General features: G+C 37.5%; 1 protein-coding gene across 3 annotated transcripts in view; it reads left to right on the top strand.

The window, feature by feature from the left end:
- P2RX1 (purinergic receptor P2X 1) overlaps positions 1 to 15,626 on the top strand; it is a 70,090-nt gene extending 54,464 nt beyond the window's left edge. For all 3 annotated transcript variants that reach the window (XM_072136139.1, XM_072136138.1, XM_072136137.1), the window contains 8 exons: positions 1,561 to 1,641; positions 2,492 to 2,633; positions 6,704 to 6,831; positions 7,099 to 7,189; positions 9,063 to 9,128; positions 12,395 to 12,487; positions 13,217 to 13,351; positions 13,936 to 15,626. In XM_072136139.1, coding sequence (XP_071992240.1) covers positions 1,561 to 1,641; positions 2,492 to 2,633; positions 6,704 to 6,831; positions 7,099 to 7,189; positions 9,063 to 9,128; positions 12,395 to 12,487; positions 13,217 to 13,318 — 703 coding nt within the window. In that variant the 3' untranslated portion in view covers positions 13,319 to 13,351; positions 13,936 to 15,626. The remainder of the gene's footprint in view (positions 1 to 1,560; positions 1,642 to 2,491; positions 2,634 to 6,703; positions 6,832 to 7,098; positions 7,190 to 9,062; positions 9,129 to 12,394; positions 12,488 to 13,216; positions 13,352 to 13,935) is intronic.
- Positions 15,627 to 16,855: the final 1,229 nt, after the last annotated feature.

The raw sequence follows: 16,855 nt of genomic DNA, 5'->3' as shown, positions 1-16,855 counted from the left end.
AAAATTTCACAAACAATTGGGAATTCTAGAAATGTTATTTCATCTAAAGTGGCGAGTGGTTAAAGGGAACCTGTCAGCAGAAATTGACCTAATACAACAGTATCAGTATGTTGTCAATCAACTGAACACCTTCCAGATCATGTTTCTTTCGTGACTCAGTGTGGTGCAATCTACTTTGACGTGAGATGTAAATGTATTGTATAAAGTCAGGGAGTCAACCTCTCTCTTCCTCAGAAAGCCCTGTTCGCTGTAATTGATGTTCCTGCATCAAAAGAAATCCCTAACCCTATCTCCTGAAGTTTGATGCATTTTTTTAATCACAGAGGAGGAGGCATTCAGAGCTCCCCATCTTGACTTCAGTGTTAAACTCTCCGCCTCCTTGACTTTACACAGCCAATTTACATCTCACTTCAAAGTTGATTTTCTGGATGATATCACCACACAGGACCACGAAAGAAACAATAACTAGAAGGTGCTACACTCCTTGACAATATTCTGGTATTAGTTTATTAGTTGAATTGCTGATGACAGGTCCGCTTTAAATGGAGTAAAATCTGGTGCCAGACCCTTTAAGGGTTTTTTTTCTGGGAATTTACAAGACACTGGAGTAGAGAGCGAGGGCAAGATAAGTATAATTTTTTTTTACATTTACCACAGAGGTTTCATGGAATTTCCAGAAAAATCTGAATCCAGTCTATAGCATTTAACATTTCTGATATTGGAAGTGCAAAATAGTTGCCTATATCTGTAGATTTGTCAGGAATAACATCAGAACAGCAACACCCATTGTTTCTTTAAACAAGCTTTACTGTGTCCACCTCTGTAAATATTCCAAGTAGTACTAGCAAGAAGCAAGACTGCACATGCACGTCCAGCTTGGCACTTTTATTGAAATGTACAAAGTCATACAGAAGAAGCAGGCACTATTCAACAACATTATTCTTGGGATATTTAGAAATGTCTACTGTATATTGTCTAATTTATTCTAACATAATATATACCTTCCCATAACAGAGTTATGTGCTAAACGTAGTTTGTCGCTTTTAGTTATAGCAATATAATGTGATATCAAGGTGCTTAACCAATGCTTTTAAAATGATATTCATAAATTTACATTTCTTCAAATGGATGTTATGATAAAAAAATATACCTTGTACCTGCAGGTAATTTCCCATAAATGTAGTCATGTTGTACCTTCGAAATGCAACGGTTAACATTGTATTCGACAGAAGCTGCCGGACTGTTTGTGAGAAGAAAAGTGTTTTTGCATATGAAATGACCATGGGTAACTGCATGTCCCACAGTGATGATCAATGAATGCTTACATTGTGGTAGTCGCAGGCTTCAATAACACATGATCAGTCACTGCTGCCAGTGTGTGCCGGTGGTTGTATCCAAGAACAGCTATCTTGTTTGTAAGGGACATCATGGCTACGTCTATGGAAAGTTATATTCATACAGGTACTAAAGGTGAATAGTAGATGGTAGTAAGGGAATACCCTTTTAAGGTCATGTTTGATTGATATTTCAGTCTAATTGCTACTTTTTTTTATTTTACAGACCTCCATTATTAATGCAAGCGGAAAACTTCACTTTATTTATAAAAAACAGTATTAGTTTTCCAAGGCATAAAGTTAATAGGTAGGTTTACCAAATATCATAACATGCATCTGCACTGGATTATTTTTATATTTTCAGTATTATTATCTCTTTTACTTAAAGGAAACCTACCACTTGTAGTGGCAGGTTTCCGATGGCAATACCGAGCACCAGCTAAGGGTGAGCTGGTGCCGGAGCTTATTTTAGTTAGTGTTTTAAACCGCGGTATCGCGGTTTAAAACACTTTTTAAACTTTATAGCCGGCGCATGGAGGTACGCGCTCGGCGCTTACCATGCGCGCGGCTCTCATTCACTTCCTATGTAGCCGCGCCTGCGCCTGCGCCCGCTATAAAGTTTAAAAAGTGTTTTAAACTGCGATACAGCGGTTTAAAACACTAACTAAAATAAGCTCCGGCACCAGCTCACCCTGAGCTGGTGCTCGGTATTGCCATCGGAAACCTGCCACTACAAGTGGTAGGTTTCCTTTAAGTATGGTTTGATATCTGTTTTCATAATGGATGAATTTATCAGAGCTTGTACAGCAGTTTTCTTTTTCCCCCTTATGACACCCCCATGCCAAGTGGGCATTGAGGAGCCTGAGGGTGGCAATGCTTGGTGGCAGAGTGTTCTGGCACGATGTGTTTCTGCCCCACAACTGTCAGCAGGCTAAAACTGGCACAGGTTATAGTGCAATTTTACGCCAGACAAGATCAGGAATAAAATTGCCGATGAAGCAGGAGGGGCAAAAATAACATCATGCACTGGCACGGTATATTCCAGCTGAATGTGGAATAAACACCACTTTTTTCACCATCATGTTGGAGTGCTGCCATTTCTCTTTTATACACTTCTCTTACACTGTATATTAATACAATGTATTGATATATTTCAGACAGAACCTTGTGGAAACGGTAACCAGCAGTTATCTGAAAACCTGCACTTATCACAAAGATACGCACCCATTGTGTCCTGTATTTCGACTCGGTTATATCGTGGAGCAAACTGGGCAGAAATTTATAGACATAGCACTAAAGGTAATAATACATGGGTTATTCTGGCTTGTAAGAGAGTGGACTGCAACCCTTAAAATATTCAAAAGATATTTTAGGAAGTTCATTTACCCAGGTAAAAAATATAATAGAGATAAAAAAAGAATTTGAATGAATTTTTTTTTAATAATACAGTGATTCAGCCCTAGAATTTGCACATTCACAAAGTTTAAAAAGAACACTACACAAATTTGTCTTTCAATGTATTCTGAGTAGACAAATACTCCATGGGGCAGATTTACTTACCCGGTCCATTTGCGATCCAGCGGCGCGTTCACTAAGGTAGTTTCTCCAACGTCCACCAGGTGTCGCTGCTGCACTGAAGAGCACCGGAACGCACTGGAGTCTCAAAAAAGTAGCATTGAGGTTTTTTGGGACTGCTAAAAAGTCTCACAGGACTATTTACACATCTTCAGTACTCGGGAGTAAACATAGAACTACTGCTAGTGCAACACCGTGCAAAGCCAGATTCATCCAAAAAAAATTGTCTCACAGTTACTCCAGTCCCCTGCTGTGTCACTGGTACTGCGATTTTTTATGCATTTTGAGACTTTTTGGGGAAAAAAATCCCAGGCAGAAAGTAAACCCCAAGAACATTAAAGCGCCAAAACCACTTTAATTAATCTGATTGGCAGCCGGAGCGCTAAAGACAGACATGGAACCAAGGAGTTGGCCTAATGATAAACAACCCCCTTTGTCTATTTTGGAGGCCAAATTCGGCTGAAACATTAGGCAAGGTAACAGAACATCTCGCACCATTTTGGAAGCTACACCCCTAAAAGGAACAAGGTGAACATTTTGACCCCACAGAAGTTTCACAGACATTTTTTAATATTGGCCTGTAACAATCTAAAATGTATTATTTCCAATAGAACATTGCTTTAGCTCTTTTTCTCCTTTAACCCCATGCAAATAAAATACAAACCACAGGATTTCTTTTGAATACACAAACAGCCTAAATGTTGTCGTTTCCCTTTAATTCCAAATTCTCCTATCCCACAAAGGGTTAAAAACTAAATTATACTCAAACTTTTTATCCAAGTTACAAGTATCCAAGTGCTTGTACCACTGTGAAAAATCAGCTCTATGAAAGCAGCTTTTCAAATTTTCAATAACATTTCAGAATCAATTATTTTAGGGACAGCATTTTAAGTTTCACCCTCAAACTATTCCAAAAAGCTTGTAGAAAGTGTTTTATATCTTGAAGTATTTTACAAAAATTAAAGGGACTCGGTCACCAGATTCTACCCCATTAAAGGAAATTTGCCATAAAAATCAAGCATGATAAAACCACTTAGATATAGATCAAGGCACTAGGACTGTGGTAATCTGGTAATATTTGATATCAATGACCTCCTTCCTTCTAAACTTTTGTAATTTGTTAATGAGTCTAAAGGGCTTCAGTGGAATAACAGCTTCACAGGCTATTACTTCCCCCATTCCAAAGTGTGATATTACATCAGGCAGAAATGCTGAGGGAACAGGGGGGAGGGGGAGACAGTGTAACAGCTGAAGGAAGCTATCCATTACCTCCTTCCTTTTAAAATGATGCTAATGAGACAGACGGGCCCTGGGGGTGTTAGCAGACCCCTGTCCCCAAAGCCCTTCCGGCTCATTAACATTATTATAAAAGTTGATTTTAGAAGGAAGGAGGCCATGGATAACAAATATAAAAAGTTTACCACACTCACAGTGCCTGGATCTATAAGTAAGTGCACCTGGTTTATTATGATTGATTTTGATGGAAGATTTCCTTTAAGCAACTAGCCCTCCGAAGTGACAATAAGCAGAGAAGAGTCATATTTTGCTTGAGAGGCTGCATGAGGAATGTCACTACTATGCAATCTATACAATTGTTTAGCGCCTAAAAACATGTTGTCATATTAACTAGTTAAGGACCAGGTCATTTTAATTTTTTGCATTTTCAATTTTCATTTCCCATATTTAAAAATCTATAATTTTTTTTTATTTTTGAGTCTATAGAGCTATATGAGGTCTTGTTTTCTGCTGAACAAATTGTCCTTTCTTGTGACAGTATTTACTAATTCATGCCTCATTTTGATAAGCTGGGAAAAAGTTTTTACAAGCAATGAAATTATAAAAACATACATTTGCGTCATTTTCTTGTTTACACAGTTTTTACGGCTTTCACTGTGCTCTCCAAATGACCACTCTCACATGGATACCAAATTTGTATAGGTTTTCTTATATTTTAAAAGATTAAAAACCCTTTCTACAGAAAAATATTCTTCATATTGCCCTATTCTGATGCTAATAACTTGTTCATACTTCAGAGTACAGAGTACATACTTCATGTACAGAGCTGTGTAAGGTATCATTTTTTGCTGGACAAGCTAACATTTTCAATGTTAGCATTTTGGGACTGTACAACTTTTTGATCACCTTTTATTCATAATTTTAATGGTTATAAGAGGGCAAAAAAGTGGTGATTCAGACTTTTGGGCACTATTTTCTGTTACAGGATCACTGGGAATAACTGTTTTCATAGTTTGATAGATCAGGATTTTTGGGACACAGTGATACCTGACTTTTTTATGATTTTATCTGTTTATTTTATATTCATTCTAGGGAAGGGGAATTTTTACATATTTTTATTTCTAATACTTTTTTAAAGATTTCTTCATTTTTTTTCTTCACTAGTATTTTTTTTTTAAATATAATGTGAATATGCACATTGCAGAGAAGGCATAATAACTTCCAAAATCTGTTTTCTGTACTACGCTCTCCATTGAAAATGGTCTTCATATTCAATGATCTCTTTACAGTTAAATCAAAATGTAACTGTTCTATACACATTCTTTTGGAACTCTCTGTAGCATTTGTTACTGTGGAAGATCCTCTCCTTTTCTTTTGGCCTTAGGACACTGGTCTTACTGTTCTTCATATGTTTCTGACTGTACATTTATTTATCATGGAAGCCTATAAAACCCCAATAGTTGCTCTAATTCATCCTCAACATGATTACTCTAATCCCTGCCTACTAACCCGTCTACTTTTCCCTCTAGAATGTATCCTGAATGCATCCACTATTTTAATAATTTAGTCCAAACATTACCAGCCATTACCAAACATCTCCAGCCTATGGAGGTCTCTGCACTGCTCTCATTTTATTTGTATATGTACCCAATGGCGGATCTTTATGTAGGCGGTATGGGCAATGCCTGGAGCCTTTTGCTTGGGAAGGGTCACGCCTGCCCATACTCGGGCCCTATATGAAGATCCGCCATCAGTCTTAAAAAAAAAAACTTTGCTCACCTTCTGGCTTTTTCTCCTCGGCCCCCGCGGCTCCGTGTTCTGCTCTTCTGTCCCGGGCGCATCACTATGACGTGGTGGCGTCGCGGCCATGTGACGTCGTAGTTTATGCGCCGCACAGGCCCTTACACTATGACGTCACGCGGTGACAGTAATGATGGAGGGAGCATCTGGAGTTGACATTTCATTTATAGGGGGCATCTGGGGTGGACATTTCATTAAAGGGGGCATCTGAAGTTGACATTTCATTAAAAGGGGACCCTGTGGTGGACATTTCAGTAAAGGGGGACTCTGCTGTTGCCATTTCAGTAAAGGGGGACCCTGCCGGTGGACATTTCAGTAAAGGGGGGACTCTGATGTGGACATTTCAGGAAAGGGGGACTCTACCGTGGACATTTCAGTAAAGGCAGGCTCTGCTGTGGACCTTTTAGTAATGTTCAGGGAATGTTTGGCTTTTCTAAGTAGATGGATTATAAGAGCACGATTGTAGTTCATCAATAAATTACTTTTATAAACAGAACAAGATTAAGGATATAGAGTAGTACTTAAGTCCTAACATCCGGACACATGTTGGTTTGAATGCTGGTGGGGGGCCCTAGTTGTGTGAACAGCCCAGGGCAATGGGACACTTAATCCGACACTGCATGTACCCCATGATTTGTAAAGCTCTGCAATAAATAAATAAATATGACAGCGATGATTAAATATTATTTTAGTAATAATAATACTATAAAGTCCATAAATATATTTATTAATTATGGTACAAATGTATTATTTTACAGGGAGGAACAATTGGTATTGTAATAGACTGGAACTGTGACCTAGATTGGTCATTGAAACATTGCAAACCCACATATCGTTTTCATGCCCTACATGATGAAAATTCAGTCTCACAAGGCTTCAACTTTAGGTAGGTCAGATTATATATTTATGTACAGTGTATTGATGCATAAATTATTTAAAAGAATAAACTGTTACATTGTTTAAATGCTCTATTTTATATTTAAAATTATGATAACTATCATTCTTTGTAATATACATCTTATAAAAATAATTATGACCTTACCATTAAAGAGGAAGTCACATTCATTGCTGTTATGCCATACATTTATATTTGGCTTTATAAGTTTGACAATTATGTCATTTCATGAAGATCACCTAAATTTTTAATTTTTAGACATGCAAGATACTACAAAGAGGATGGCATAAGAAAAAGGACATTATTCAAGGTTTTTGGCATTCGCTTTGACATTCTTGTAAATGGACAGGTAATGTATAGTTTATTCTATTAAACTGCTTTTCATTTCTTATATTTGAGAGAACAATATGAGGTTGTACCACAAATATAATTCATAATGTATCAGGGATGGGCTCCACCAGTGAATGAGGGTTCGCCAGTGAATGAGGGTCCACCAGTGAAATTGATTCTGTGGGCCTACCTAAATATTACATCTGCATTTTTAGGCTACGTTCTCACGATGCATTCACATTGCATTTTGAACACTTCTCAGAGTGCATCACTGTTAATGATGGTAAAAACGCAGATGTGTTTTGAGTTGCATTTTTCCTGATGAGTTTGCCATGAGTTTTAAAACATGTTCACAAGATGTGCCTGAATTGGGGTTTTAACTAATTTCATGCACATCTGGTGTAACTCCTCCCTGAATGCCCTGCAATGTATAAATGCTTGCAATTGATAAGTAGTAACGTGTGTTTTGCCTTGTTAAAAAAACCCTTTTTTTCTAGTTAACAGATGGAAGCATTTAGCTCTAAACTCTTCTGCATTCAGTGTGGAGTTATTCCAAATTTGTTTGAAATGCCACTAAGCTCTAGGATTAGAAGGCACCTCTTATTAAAAGCAATCTTTGCCTCTCCCGGCTCAATATGGCCCCCTCATATTGTGACCTCCCTCACCATCTCCCTCTTATATTGTGCCCCCTCATCTGCCCCTCATATTGTGGCCCCTCTCTTCTGAGCCTAATAGTGTGGCTCCCTCAATATATTGCAGCCCATCTCTTCTCCCCTCATATTGTGGCCCCCTCATTCCCCTCTAATATTGTTTGCTTCCTCATCTGCCCCTCATATTATGAACCCCTCTAATTTCCACCTCATTTTGTGGCCTCTTCTCACTTTCCCCTTATATTATGGACCCCGGCATCACCCACTTATAATGTGGGCCCCCACACTCTCCGTATACTTTGGCTCCTCTCATCTCCCCCTCACACTGTGACCCCCACATGTCCCCCTCATATTGTGGGCCCTCTCTTATCTTCCATCATATTGTGCCACTCCCCCTCATCTACAATTATATTGTGGCTCCATCTCATCTCCCCTTCATATTGTGGCATCTCTCATCTCCCCCTCCTCTTGTGCCCTCCCCCTCTCATCTATTTAGAATGATGTTGTCATATCACACTTGCCGGCCTCTGATGCACATAGAAGGAGCAAAAGCATTGTGATGGTGTGAAGTGCTGACTGCTCTTTGCATCATCATCTTATTCAACAATCCCAGGATGGAGTCAGCAGGTAGGGTGGGGGTGGAATCCGCATGTTTCAAGGGAAGAGTCAGCTGTAGCATGGGTGGCGTCAACATGTGTTAGGGGCCATCAGTGGATGCACCTGTACACCAGTGGACCAGTCTTACCCTGTCCTCTATCCATGAAATAGGGATCCAATTGGGATAAGAATAGGGTTAAGATTGAATCCACTTGCTTCATAGCTGATCCAGGAATCGTATAGAAGAGAATTAAATGTAGGTTCTTATTATCTCTGCAAGTCATAGCATTCAGACCCTATCGATCATACACCTATTGGACCCACAGCAATCACTAGAAATAATGTGATTTAATGGATGTCATAAAGGCTTTTTTACATAATTAAAATTTCCTAACATTGTTATCATAGCAGTCATAATTAAATGTGCAAGCTACAGATTTTCAGTTAATAGGATTATAGCATGACATGGGGTCATATGCATGCAGGAAAAACAGCACTAGTCATAAAAGAGTTATAAAAGTTAAAATTGTATTGCAAATAATGCATGTAAGCATTTTTTAAGAAAATCCATTTGTATTCACCTCAAGCAACAAAAACACCAAGACACAACAGTTTATAATATCTTCTATCTATATATATTTACAGGGAGGAAAATTTGATATAATTCCAACAATGACAACAATAGGATCAGGAATTGGTATTTTTGGTGTGGTAAGTGTGTAAATCTGTTTTACACTGTATCCTGTAGTACCTTCTATCCATATATCTACATCATGAAATACCTACTACATGTGTACATATATGTACATATTTAAGCCTATACATTTATTAAAATTACACTTTATACTGACAGATTTTTAAAGTGTTTTGTAATGAAAACTAATTAAAAAAAAAGACTGTATGTTTAGAAAAGGCATTGGCCCACATTTATTAAAGCATTTGTGGCAGTTTTCTGTCTGACTTTTCAATGCCAGACGCCTCACAAACAAAATGGAGGAACTGGAACTTTTGATGTTGGAGCGGAAATATGATATAGTGGGTATCAGCGAGACATGGCTGGACAGTAGCTATGACTGGGCTGTTGCTATGGATGGTTATAGTCTTTTTAGAAGGGAATCGTATAAATAAAAAAGGGGGAGGGGTTTGTTTATATGTGAATTCTTGCCTCAAGCCTGTCTTGCGAGATGACATCAGTAACGCAAATGAAAATGTGGAGTCCCTATGGGTGGAGATAAGGGGAGGGAAAAAGAATAATAAAATATTACTAGGGGTTTGTTATAAGGCTCCAAATATAATGGAGGCAATAGAGGAAATGCTGATAAGTGAAATGGATGCGGCTTCAAAGCATGGTGAAGTACTTATCATGGGGGACTTCAATTACCCAGATATTGACTGGGGGGCAGAAACCTGCAGGTCCTTCAAAGGTAGCAGGTTCTTGTCAACAACAAAAGACAATTACCTGTCGCAAATAGTCCTGGAGCCAACAAGAGGGGGGGCACTGTTGCAGCAACTAAGGGAAGACCTTAAAGGCATAGACTGGGATAATGTCCTCAAAGACAAAAGCCCCCCCCCCAAAAAGGAAATTTTTCTCATATATTCTGAAAAAGTCCTGTGAGAAACACATACCTTATGCGAAAAAGCATAAGAGGGACAAGAAACAGCCAATGTGGCTAACTAGTCTTGTAAGGAAAGCAATAAGCGAGAAAGATAAGGCGTTTAAGGTGCTAAAACGTGAAGGTAGCGATGAGGCATTACAGGATTATAGAGAGAAAAATAAATCCTGTAAAAAGCAGATAAAGGCTGCAAAAATAGAGACTGAGAGAAAAATTGCCAGAGAGAGCAAAAATAATCCCAAATAATTTTTCAAGTATATAAATGATAAGAAACTAAAAACAGAGAGTGTGGGTCCGCTTACAAATAACATGGGGGTCATGGTGGAAGGAGATGAGGAAAGGGCCAGTCTACTGAATGTCACCTTCTCAACTGTCTTTACCCAGGAAAATCCCCTGGTGGAAGACACAATGAGGAATAATGTCAATTCTTTTTGGAATGTCAACAGTTTAACCCAGGAAGAGGTACGGCGCCGCCTCGCAAGCACTAAGATAGATAAATCACCGGGTCCAGATGGCATACACCCCCGGGTTCTGCATGAACTATGTACCGTGATAGACAGACCGTTATTTTTAATATTTGAAGATTCACTAAGGACTGGTTATGTTCCACAGGACTGGCGCATAACAAATGTGGTACCAATATATAAAAAAGGATCAAATAGCGATCCTGGAAACTACAGACCCATGAGTCTAACTGCTGTGGTGGGAAAAATATTTGAGGGGTTTGTTAGAGATGCTATCCTGGAGTATCTCTGTGCACAACCTTATAACCCAGCGTCAGCATGGGTTTATGAGAGATCGGTCCTGTCAGACTAATCTGATTGGTTTCTATGAGGAGGTAAGTTCAAGACTGGATCTGGGGGATGCTGTGGATGTTGTATAGCTGGACTTTTCAAAGGCATTTGACACCGTGCCACATAAAAGGTTGGTATATAAAATGAGACTGCTGGGAATAGGAGAAAATCTGTGTATTTGGGTAAGTAATTGGCTTAGTGATAGAAAACAGAGGGTCGTCATTAATGGCACATTCTCAGATTGGGTTGAGGTTACTAGTGGAGTGCCACAGGGGTCAGTATTGGGGCCACTTCTTTTTAATATTTTTATTAATGACCTTGTAGTGGGTTTACACAGTCAAGTTTCAATATTTGCAGATGATACTAAGCTGTGTAAAGTAATAAATACTGAGGTCGATAGTTTAGCATTACAGAGGGATTTGTGGAAGCTTGAGGAGTGGGCAGAGAAATGGTTGATGAGATTTAATGTAGATAAATGTAAAGTTATGCACTTGGGCCATGGAAACAAAAAGTATAATTATGTTCTAAACGGTCAATTACTTGGTAAAACTGGAGCTGAAAAGGACTTGGGGGTATTGGTGGATGGTAAACAAAATTTTAGTGACCAGAGCCAGGCAGCTGCTGCCAAAGCAAATAAAATTATGGGATGTATCAAGAGAAGAATAGATTCTCATGATAAAGACATAGTTTTGCCCTTATACAAATCGCTGGTCAGACCACACATGGAATATTGTGTACAGTTTTCTGTACCTAGAGGTGTGCTCTGCTGCCTCACTAAAATCATCAACCCCTGCCAGACCCACTCCCTGTTATGCCCAAAAATGACAGTAATGGGGCTTTATACCAGACTAGTCCCCCTATTGTACTTCCTATTGGTAGTATTTAACCCATTTCCTCCGAGGTCCTTTTTTGTTTTTGCGTTTTCATTTTTCACTCCCCACCTTCAAAAGTCTATGACCTTTTTATTTTTCCATGTAAAGAGCTGTGTGATGGCTTGTTTAAGGCGTAACAATTTGAACTTCATATATTCAGCAAAGACTTATCGGCTATGGAGAGTGCTCCGCCTGTGAGCCCTCTCCATGCACCCAACGTGTGACATACTTTTATGTAACACGTCGATAAGGGGTTAATATTCTGTGGCTTGTATTGAGAAGCTGGAAAAAAATGTGATAATATTGATAAATAAAGGCAGTTGCATTATTTTATAACGGGCATTAATTTTGTGGTGTTCACTATGTGGGACAAATTACACATTTCTTTATTCTTCCGCTCAGTGCCATTATGCAGATGGTAAACAGGAGCAATGAAATCCCTTGCATGTCCAGAAAGTTACCTTTCTCATGATTTTCTTATTTATAAGAAAAATTGCCCTGGAGTTTGCATAATTTTTTTATGGTATGATGTAAACTAAGCCTAGGGCTGCATTTACAAATTGCAGTTTAGTCATTCAGTTTTGCAGTCAAAACCAGAAGTGGATTGAAAAGATAAAGAGTATTGTCTTGTCTGTCGCATTTTCTACAGTGGAATTTGTTGTGTCAAATATACTTTTATTTTAATCTTTATCTTTCAGGCAACAGTTGTCTGTGACTTAATGTTACTGCATGTTCTTCCAAAAAGAAATTACTACAAGGAGAAAAAATTCAAATATGCAAAAAGTGAAAAGGTATCTTTTTATAACAATTATTTCAACATTTGCAAATTTAGAAAAAAAAGGCTCTAAGCAAGGGCTACAAACTAATGTTGGGTGCAACTACCTTTGTGTGACAATATTGCTACATCACAGTATAACAAAAATGAAAGGAAGTTGTAACTGTGACAGAACAGAACACTGTCTATGGCACCTAGTCACGGTGCAGTGAGCACACAGTCTTCACCCCTCCTTCCTCTTCCTCCTGGCTTTGTGCTACACTAGGGTTCCGGCCTGGGGAGTACACGGCTGTCTGAATGTTGCTGTGTTTACAGCAACCTGTAAGTCACACTGTTCCTCTATCTACTGTCCAACAGTCGATATAATGAAAATTGCTGTTTACCTCTAGCTAGATTGTGAAGACTGTTTATTTGTCAGAATTTAATTCTTGAAAATAGTCGTTTATGGCTATTTAGTAATCTGCAGACTGTGGTTACTTTCTCTGGACTGCTCTACCTTTCTGGGCAGGCCACATCTGTAGAAAGCATGAGCTGTCCGATATTATTTTTCTACTACACAATAATCCATAAATAGTGTTGTAGTCTAAAACAAATGGCCAGCAAATAGTTTAAAAAGACCTACCTCATTCTGACATGAAGAGCGTATGACAGATGTACTACCATTGTTAAGGACAGTTAACCCTAATTATTTCTTTACAATGTGTTTCTAAAAACAGTATGTCTGCTTTGTTTCTACTCATTTCAGAAAACAATAGGTAAAGAAGAAGAAGAATCGCCCTATGAAAATAATTTTCAATATGAGAATTCACAGAGCTCTGGGGTTCCAGTAACAGCAGTTCCTAGTTAGTAAAACAAGTCTGACTTTTCTCAAAAGCACAAGGTATGAACCCACAAACATAATGGGATAGTATTAGTAATCCTAATTTATGGACAGTTTACCCTTAGACAAGACAGTTTAAAACTGTGTCACATAAAAAATCTTCAAACTCCCCAACCTATTAGCCATTCGGGGACACATTTTAACGTTTCAAATGTTTTTTTTTCAACCCTTTTTACTTATAGCCTACAGGTTGCAACATTAGTAGTTGATTGTGCTGGTTCAACATTCAGCATTTCCACCGATCAGGTCTTTAGGCATAGTGTATAATATTCAGCCACATTGCAGGAGTCGCTTTCTCTAAAGTGAATAAATGCTGCAACTGCTGTGCACCTTGGCACCTGAAACAGTGGAGGTGACAGATATTGCATTAAGGGATCATTCAAATTATTGTCTGCTTTTACGAGCAAGCCACCTTCTTGCAAACAAACCCCTTGGCCAGTAAAGGCTTACAAAAAGATAATAAAAGTGCTGCTTCATTTTGGCACAACTCAGTGATTAAAGTAGGTTTTCTTACATTACCTGAAGTAATAAACCGAAAGACAACAAAGATGAAGAGAGTAATTGTGTGTATTTTATCTTTACAGAAATGCAACACCTGAAGTCACTATACCAATACTCCAACAGATTTATGATTTTGACCTACAACCAATGCCTGCTGCATCATATATATTGTTAAAACACAGATCTGCTGAAAAGAAAGATGTCCTAGCATCTTCATTGTAACAAAATATTTATAAAACCTTATATTATATGTAAGGATCATAGGTAATATTGCCAGTCAAATGAGTTGCATCAGTTATAAGGATTAAAATAGAACGTGAAAAATTCAGGCAGCTGCAGGCAGCATGTTATAGAGCAGAGGGAGCTAACTAAACTTAAAGATAGTTTTGGGGAAAGATTATGTGTAATTTGTCATTTTTTTAAATTAAACCTATGTTCTTTCTATGTTGAGAAGTTAAGGAAGGGTGGGGATTTATAATGACTTGTACTTTGGTACAAGCCTGGTTAAAGACGCAAATCTTGCAGTAAAGATAGAATAGCACCATCACACTAGCTTTAGCCTGTGGCAAGAATATACTAAGAGGATATAACACAAGACCGCAGCCTCAGTTAATCGCTTTATGCTCAGTCATAGAAGGGGTTTGTCTATCACGGTTATGACTGCCTCCTTGACTTCAACATAGAAAAAGCAGGGATAGGGTGATGCCACACATGGCGTTTTTGGTCCTTTTTTAACCATTTACCATGCGTTTGGCTGCTTACAACCTATTTATCTATTAAGATCATTGGGAAAAACTGACCAAAAAAACGGTAAAAAAGGGATGTGTTTCGGACTGAAAACGCGTACTTATAAACGGACTAAAAACGCTGTGTGTGGCATCACCCATATAAATGGATAAAGGACAAGTTCAAAACACAAGCCTAGAATTCTGCTCAACAACTACTCTATAACACTCTCCCTATAACCTTTACTGCACTTCCTTGTGACATTTCCCTTTAATTCAATTTTTTTTTTTAAACTATGAAAATAGCACTGTTGGATAGATTTGTACTTGATGCTTTTCGAAGCATATATTTAAGTTTTAGATAAATGAATAAACATTTAGATTCCCTTTCAGGTGGTCATAAAAAGGCCTTCATCTAGGTAAACTATTAGTAGCCAACATTTATTTTATCTAATTGCCATAATTTGATGGCATACACATTATGGGGAGTGCACAGCTATAGTTCACATTTAATAACTATAAAATGGTTCTAACAAATAAAATATAAATTGAAAAATTGAATTTAAGAAGGATGAAAAGCTGTAGCTATATAGAAAAATGCTGTGATAATTACATACATAATTACATAATCCATAAATAATCTAGCTTGAATATTGCCTTTCTTATTGCCTTTATATAAAAATTACCAGACATATTGCAAAAATGGAAAGATTCATAGAAGGTACACATCTCAATAGCATCTCCCTTCATATACTCAGCTCTTGCAGTGCATCCCATCTTAGCTTGGCTATGCCACACCACTCTTAAGGCTCTGCCCACTGTACATTTGTGCTGTAAAAATAGCATTATTTTGGAAGTGATTAGGTTCACTGCTATACTGTTTTAAAAAGTTCAGAAGCCTCATCGAACACATAACCAAATTTTCAAAAAAAGAAAGAATAAAAGTGTCTTTTTATATTGACGAACTGCAATACTAAAGGCAGGATAAAGCACGGAGGCTTTAACAAACATATTCAGCCCCAAAACACTCAAATAAAAAAAAAAAACAACAACAAATATTTTATGCCTTGTATCACATCACCATTTCACACAGAACACTAGAATATCAAATGTTGCATATTGTTTAACAAATTTGGCCCACCTACATGTCTAAGGCTAAAGTTTTCATTAAGAATCCCTTTGCAAAGTGGTCATTGGTTGGAAAGCAGATGGTCTCCTAGCGAAGAAACATTCTAATGGTAAAAAAATCGTTGCTGATAAAGATGGGATGGTCTCTATTGTAAATTGTTTATATTTTGTTGTTAGTGGGTAATTTTGTCAACTTGTACCTCTTGTTATCCAGTTTTACAGGTAACCTGTAATCATGGTTTGACCAACTAAAAGCTGAGAATAGTGAATTGGGTATTTTTGGACACTATTCCATTCATAATGCAGAGTAGTTTGACAACATTACATGGTGTATGTTAATAGGAAATCTTTATCTCCATACCTGACATTTTATTGGGATAAGAGGTAGATATCATCAAAGCAGAAATGCAGAGTTTCTTTGCATTCATTGAGAAGATCTTTTCTTAACTCAGATAAACCTTAAGCTAAAGCCACTTTCTGTTCATTAGAGCTTTCTTCTTGTAAGTCTTGGTTGATTAAAATTTCCATTGGGAAAGTTTTCTATATATTTTATTGAGATCTGAGCCATAAATTGCGAAATGACTGCCCTGAACCAGATGTGAATGTGGCATATAATGAAAACAGAGAATGAATTATGCACAAAAAGTTATATAATTTATTATGACAATAAATAACATGAAATTTTACAAATATCTACATATTGGTTCATGACTTCCAATATATATGCATTGTATATACATCTATTTGCTACACTAGATCTATAAAGTTATGTGCGCACCTGCATCAGCGATGTGAAAATAGACTAAGAGCAATTCTCACTATTTTAAAAGATTTTAGCATGTTTATGGTTTGAGCATTAGTAGGCATCAACATTGCTGGGCAATGTTTTATTAAAGGGAATATTAAATTATTTTGTATTACATAACTAGTATATTTGCAAAGAGAGTGACATGCTGCAATGATTTTTGTAAAAATTACACTATAGTTTTTGTGAAAAAGATATACTGAATTTTCAGTAACAAAAAAGTGTGATATCTGTCCATTCATTGCAAACCTATACAACATTAACTGGTTTGTAAATATGCATAAAAATGTTTAAACAACCTTTATATTTAAAAGCTCAGAGTAAAAATAAATACTATACAACTAT

This window comes from Engystomops pustulosus, chromosome 2 (genome assembly GCF_040894005.1).
Source record: "Engystomops pustulosus chromosome 2, aEngPut4.maternal, whole genome shotgun sequence".
Lineage (NCBI taxonomy): Eukaryota > Metazoa > Chordata > Amphibia > Anura > Leptodactylidae > Engystomops > Engystomops pustulosus.
This window is presented reverse-complemented; position numbering and strand designations above follow the sequence as displayed.